The following is a 7,255-nucleotide window of genomic DNA, read 5'->3' as shown; positions in this document are numbered from 1 at the left end:
ATTTTTTTTTAAAGATCAATATTTTTTTGGGTAATTGAATTCCATCAACCATGTTGTGTCCATAAGTCTTTGGATGACAAAATCAATCCCCCCAACATACAATATTATGGATTAAGAGACATAATAGTGTTATGCATGACCATCAGAAGTCGTTTTCTCATGTTTGGTTACTTTTCTTCTTGCAAAGTGGCCAAACATTGAATTTTGTCAAAAAAAAAAAAAATCAATAATAATTTTGTTGGGTCAATAGTGTTTTACCCCCTGTAATATATATCATTTTTGGGTTTAGCCTCTTTAATTTTTTTTATTTACAGGGGGTAATGGACCATTAACCCTAATTTTTTTTTTAAGAAAAAATAATCAATAATACTTTTTTTCGAGCAAAAACTCAATAATACTTTGAATATGTGAAATTTATAAAGTCCTAATTAATTGAAACGTTTGAACGCATTATGCCAACCGCGTTGAAGAAAATATGGATATATCATTCATTGATGAAGCCAAAATTACATCCATAATTATTTCTAATTTACCAAATTTGCTTCTCGGTTTGAAATCACGTTTGAAGTACATCAAAACTGTGATGTACTAATACAACTCATCCAATATGGAAGATTTGATTAATTAGCCACACGCATTATAGTTTGATTATAGTTTAAATCAGTTTAGGAAGGTAATGATATTCAGCACAAATCAAGCAGTGCATACCTTCCATACATCGTTTCAAATTTCAATCATTATTGCTATTGTAATTATAATTCAAATAATAACAGCAAAATATGCATCATATATCTTTTTTCCTTATTCATAAAGATATTTGCATTAACTCTAAATATTTTTTAAATAAATAACTCTTTTTCTTGGCAAGAACTCTACGATAATCGTTCAAAAAAAAAAAAAACTCTTTATATATAAATATAAGCTTTTCTTTTCACCAAATAAAAAAAACCACAACCTCTCGCACACAATTTATAGTTTGCTATCCCTAGTTTGTACCATGGCTTCTGAATCCTCTAGCATCTCTGTCACTTCACAAGATCAAGGTGATTCTTCCGACTCAAAAAAAGTGATGAACATGAAGGAGAAGGAGAAGGAGATTGAACAAGTTCAAACCTCAAACTCAAAATCAGACAAGCCTATTGATTTTTTGAAGCTATCGAATGACAACTCGGTTCCCGTGTCGAAGGTGCAAGAGCACAATTTTTTTGGGCCTATTCGAACCGGTTCATCTTCTTGTTTACCTAATAACAACAATCAAGGGAAAGATGAGAACAAAGGTGAAAAGAAGAATTCAGATCCATTGTCTTTCTTGTGCTCTTTTTGCAAGAGACAATTTTCTACTTCACAGGCATTGGGAGGACACCAGAACGCGCATAAGGCGGAACGTGCGTTAGAAAAGCAACGTCAACAAAGGTATGATGGTGGTGCTTTAAGTTTTGGGCAACCTTACTTTAATCCTTATCTTAGTTATTCAAGTACTCTTTTTACACCTTATAATTATAGGTCACTTGGGGTTAGATCCGAGTCAATGATTCAAAAACCACCTTATTTTAACCCTAGAATTACTCCACATAGTTTTGGGTATAGTCATAGTGCTTTGTTGCAAGAGATGTTAAACCCTTCTCTTGTGTCATTGAGAAATATGGGGAGTGGTAATAGCGGGATTGGAAATCTAGGTATTGGTGGTGCAACTACTTTAAGGATCGAAGATGGTACAAATAATAAAATTGGTGCTATGTTAGAACTTGGAGATTCTTCTACAAACCTTGCTACAATTTCAAATTCAAACAAGGAAAAGCAACTTATTGTGGCTCCTATTTCTACCAATGATGATGATATTCATGATCAATCAAAGTCCAACATTGAAGAAGAACCTTCCGATTCTGAATCTTCTCAACTTGATTTATCACTTAAGCTTTAAATAAGTTTTTATGTTTAATTTGTTGCCATAAGTCAATGTTTTTGTTCATTTGATTGCTACTCTCTAGTTGAAGTTATTTCTTGGTATTTACCTTTTTTTGTTTCTGTCAGATTATTATTCATTTTAAATAAAGCAATTATTAGTATTAATCGAGTTTTGATTGCTAATTTTTTGACATTAACGTTTCTTTTTAAGGATTTACATTAGTGTTTTGATTCCTACATCGATTAGAGTTATTTTGCTTATTTGTATTATTGGTTTAATTTGTTATCAAGATGGTATTTTGGTGAGATTTAAGACAAATTGGTCACGATTTTGTAAATAGCGTGAATTATTAGTTAATTATTATTGTATTCCGTTTATTAAAAAAAAAAATATTGTTGTATTCCATATCGAAATGAACATGGGGAATGAATAAAATAAGACCAACATCGGTCGATTTTATTTGACGGTAACAGATTTAACTTATTTCTTTCATCAAAATAGCCGTATTACATGGTTGAATATAATCATCAGTGTAGTGACTATCATAAGACAATGTCGCTCTAACCAACAAGTGGGCGACATTGTTGGCTTGCCTTCAGAAAACTTAATCTAAAGTTTGGTAAAGAAAAAAGTCATTTCTTACAAACATTTAGAATAACACCAAATTATGACATGCGATCAAGTTTGCTCGAAATGCCGTCAACCGCTAACTTGCTATCTAGTTCTATCGTCACTCGAGTAAAATATTAGAGAAAGAAGTGCAGAATAAACACACTTCTCCTAGTTTACTTGAGTTACAAGCTAGCGAGTCTTACTTAGCTTAATCTAGTTGATTAGCATGTCATTAGGATTAATGTACTTTACATATTGCTTATAAATACTCAATGTACTCACTTTCACATCTATGAGGAATGAGACTATTTTATATTTCTTGCTTTCCATAACATGATATCTAGAGCTTTTTTTTTCTCATTTCCACGGCGGAAGTTAGTTAGAAAGTTAGTTACAGCTTCATTCTTCATCAATTTTCTTGGATCTTCATCCATTTTTGCTGAAAATCTTGCGATCTTCCATTGATTCTTCGCAGTTTTTCTTGCTTGATCTTGATTCTACCTTGATTTTCTTGCACATTGTTGCAACTTCTCTCTTTTTTCTTGCTTCGACTATTTGGACAAATGAAAACACCTTTTTCATCCCGAACGCACATATCAACACAAACAATTTTTATCTTTGAATATCTCTGCATCCACTATTCTAATCAGCTATCTCTTCATCTGCATTTTGTTCCACTATTGTTATTGTTTGGTTCTATTGTTGCATAGTTGGTCGTTATCGATAGGTAACACTCATCTTGCTTCCCCTCCAGAGGAATTCTTTGAGGTATTTTCAAACCCTATAAAAAAAATTCAATTGCCTCTCTTCTATTAGTACTAAATTTCCAACTCACAACATCTTGTTTCTCCCTTTCATAAAGCAGTGTTGAGAAAATACTAGAGGTATTCGGGGACAGGCTCAGACTTTTTATATTGGTGTGGCTAAAATTTCAAAAAAAGTATATTATATATATATATATATATATATATATATATTAACAAAGCGAATTTTCTCCAAAATCATATTAGATTCTAGCTCCCAAACACCACCACTTAATTTTCTCCAAAATTACTTAAAGGAAAAATAAGAAAAATTGAAGTAGAGAGAGAAGGGTGTTTTCATCTTATCTTTAGAGACATGCTAAAAGAATCCTAGGCAATCAATTTTAGGTAGCTCGTGTGCAACTAATCTCCCATCAAGGAAGACCAAACACTAGCCTTTATCTCTCAAGGATGAATAAGGAGAAAATGATTTTTAGAGAGAGGAGAGGGTGCTTTCGGTGCTGAAAGTAAAAGGGACGGGGAAGAATACTTGTTTTCCAAGTCACTTAAATAGACCACATAATAAAATTATAGCCCTTGGATCAAAGTAAAACAAGAATTAATGTAGGCCATTAGATGAAATACTAAATACATGTGCTCTAAATCTTAGTCACTCATTCTTACTTGGTCATCAAGTTAATTTTTGTTGTGAATGGACGCAGTTGACAGTGATACATGATAATGGTAAAAATGTCTGAATCATTTTTCCCGATAATAAAACTTTTTATCCAGGTATTTTATACGACGAGTTCTGATGAAAAAATTTATGACGGGGAAATTATTTTTATTGCATAAATAGATCGTAAATAATTGTATGAGTTCATACGAAAATTTTCCTAGTAAACGGAGTTTGTTTCAAAAATCTAACGCAGTAAAATTTTCGTTTGTCGAAGAGACTGAAAATTAAGTTTCATAAAAATTTTCCAAAAATTTTACCACGAGTCAATTATCGCGGCAAAACACATAAATATTCAAGTAGCAATTAAAATTCATCGTCGAAGCTATTATTTATTTTTAATTGATCACAAATAAAGTTTCCGTGGGAACATAATACTATATTATTATTATTATTATTATTTATTTCTTTTTGAAATTATGGGTCTTACACTATCACTCTTGCTATAAATAGGATTTATTAAGGGAGTTTGATGATACTTCACAGTTCACATGTGCAACTGAATGCTAAAACCAAAGTGTTTTAAATTTATATGTAAATATTTTACCTTTCTAGTTTTTTATCTATTAATACTCATACAAAAAACACCAATGTATATTTTTTGCGGTTCAAAATTAAAAAAGTTTTAAATTTAGAAGCAAAAAAGTCATGATAAAGAAAATAAGTTGCAATTTACATCAAGATAAAACAAGAAAAAATAAAGAAGTCTTGAAATTAACCCAACAATACATGTGAAAATCTTCCTGCATCTTCATCGATAATTTCTTGATTAAAGAACATAAATCAAAATTGAAAACGGTGGCTGGAGTGATTCATAAATTTTCCATACAGACAGTTTAAGTTTGCTGTCTACTAACACTAAGAGAAAAACATAACTTATCATTTCTTGAACGAAACATCCACACCGTAACATGATCTAGATTTGCTAGCAAAGTATGTGATTTGAAGAAAGTCTTCCTCCCTTCACCGAGGACGGAGGACATAGTATTTTTGACTCCAGAATTCGAACTTCATGTTGAACATTTTGCCCTACATGTCATACACAATACCAGGAATGGTTGGTATACCGGGAGGGTTGTATTCCCTAACAACATTAGGATTGATCTGTAGTGTTGAATGAACGTTGTTGTTAGAGGTTCTTTCATCATAGATCGTTTTACCACCAAAAGTTATTTTCAATTTTCCACTCTTCTCCATTTTTTGGAATAATGTTTGCAACAGTATAATCAATATGAATAGAGTCCGTTAGAGTTTGGATTATCTTGAGCTGCAAGGATTCAGTTAGGGTTGTACAAAATCAAGATTGAAAAAGAAAATTGCGAGAAGAAAGAATATAGGTAATTAGTAAGATTTGAACATGATGAAGTTTGCTTTCTGTTTTTAGGGAGTGAAGAAAGAATATAGGTAATTAGTATGTGTTGAATGAAAGTGATGAAAATATGGAGCTCCCAAATTTTTTGTTCACCAATGTTTGTAGTCGGTCAGAAACTTAAATTACTCAAATGTGAACTAAAAATTTGGAATAAGAATGTTTCTGGAAATATACACAACGAAGTTACTTTTTTTGCTGCAAAGCTTGATATATACCATACAACAAGAAATAAATGCAAATGGCTCCAATGATACTCTGATGCAACAAGAGAAGCTAGCAAAGATAGGTTTAGAGATACATTGCTTTCTTCCACAAAACTGCTGACAAGAAGATTGCTTCTCTGAAGATTGAAGATACAACTATCACTGATCCTGACCAAAGTGAAAATCATGTAATCATTTTACATCTCTTTTCAGTAGTAGTAATGAATTGCAAGACAATGGTGGTTATTGACAGCATCAACAATCTACTCACTTTAATGCCCCATATTTGAGCATAAACAATCAAGAGATCTCACTTCATTTTAACGGAGGTGATCCCATCTATTTTCCACATATAAATGTATCAAACTAGTCATATACTACACCCTCCAACTTAAATGAAGTCACCTCCCACGTCCTTATATTTGAGCATCCTAATGCCCTTCATAACCTCTCGACACCGTCAGTGAATTGAAGTGGATCCTCACACACTGGACTTAGAAAAGGTAAGGGTTTAAGTTCGTGTAGATAGATTTGTCGTCTGTTGCTCACCCTAACTAACTTCTTCTTGACAATCGCTTTACTTGTCTTAGATTATCCTACAGGAAATATTCGTGTTCCTTTAGGAACCTCATTACTAACTACTTCTACATCCAAGTCATCTTACGTTATTTTTACTATATTTTTCAGCCATTTTTATTTTGTTTTGATCCAAATTAGATGAATTTTAGAACAATTGCTTTTGGTTTTCGGGACATTTTATAATGTTTTCAATTTGAGTCGAGTAATTCTATTTTTCCCCTAAACCAAGCAATTCTAGGGTATTTTTGATGTAATTCAAGGCAAAATCAAGCAAATAGGCAAAGCAAAGCCTCTCATGAGGACTTGGGAAGATAATGAATGAAGATTCAGAGGTCTCTGAAGACATTACAAGAAGGAGAAATTTTGCTCCAAGTCCCAAGACAAGTTATATGGAAGAAAACGCCCAAACATTACGAAGAAACAGGCGATTACACGCGGAAAATTGCACTTGTGCACCCCAGGGTGTGCAAAAATACACCCATGCGCCCCCGGGTACGCAAATGGTAAATGAAGATGGGGAGAACTTCAAATTCACATCGATTTGTATGTTAAGAGAAAGATAACAACAGTTAAGAGAGAAGGGAGATATTTAGCTATTTAATGATAACTTAAAGAAGATTGGTGTCTATTTTAAAACTAGAGGAGATGTTTGTGTCATTTAAAAAAAACTTAGGGAGGTAAGTGTATTTTTCTCTTTATTTTATTCTAACTAGTTAAATATTTTTTTTTATAGATGAAACAGTGCGTTTCAATAGTTTCTAGATTTCTCCATAAAAAAATATATACCTTTTGACTAAAAAAATATAAATGAAACTTTTCAAATATCGAGATTGATTTATATAACACAAAAATTGAGTTATGTCATTAACCAATTTTACAACTCCATTAACTACAAAAACAAATGCCGTAACCATTTTCTTTACATATACTTATATACTTATGTATACTAATGAAAAGACGGGCACGTCGTTTTTCTATTGCACTAAAGTTTGAAAATTATGAACGGTGTTATTGTTATGAAATTTTGATTTTGATTAAAACTAAAAAAATATAAATGTTTGTTGCTTCAAGTTATAAGAAATCAAACTAACCATAATTATTTAT

The 7,255-nt window shown here is 31.9% G+C and overlaps 1 protein-coding gene across 1 annotated transcript; it reads left to right on the top strand.

Moving 5' to 3' along the window:
* Positions 1-997: 997 nt before the first annotated feature.
* On the top strand, positions 998-1,921 carry LOC146935492 (uncharacterized). The gene has a single exon (XM_085757630.1). It carries the CDS (start codon positions 998-1,000, stop codon positions 1,919-1,921), a length of 924 nt encoding a protein of 307 aa, XP_085613756.1.
* The last annotated feature ends 5,334 nt before the right edge of the window (positions 1,922-7,255 follow it).

This window comes from Medicago sativa, chromosome 3 (genome assembly GCF_051527215.1).
Source record: "Medicago sativa cultivar Bolivia chromosome 3, Bolivia_mono, whole genome shotgun sequence".
Lineage (NCBI taxonomy): Eukaryota > Viridiplantae > Streptophyta > Magnoliopsida > Fabales > Fabaceae > Medicago > Medicago sativa.
Note: the sequence above shows the minus strand (reverse complement) of the source record. Positions and strands in the feature narration are given on the sequence as shown.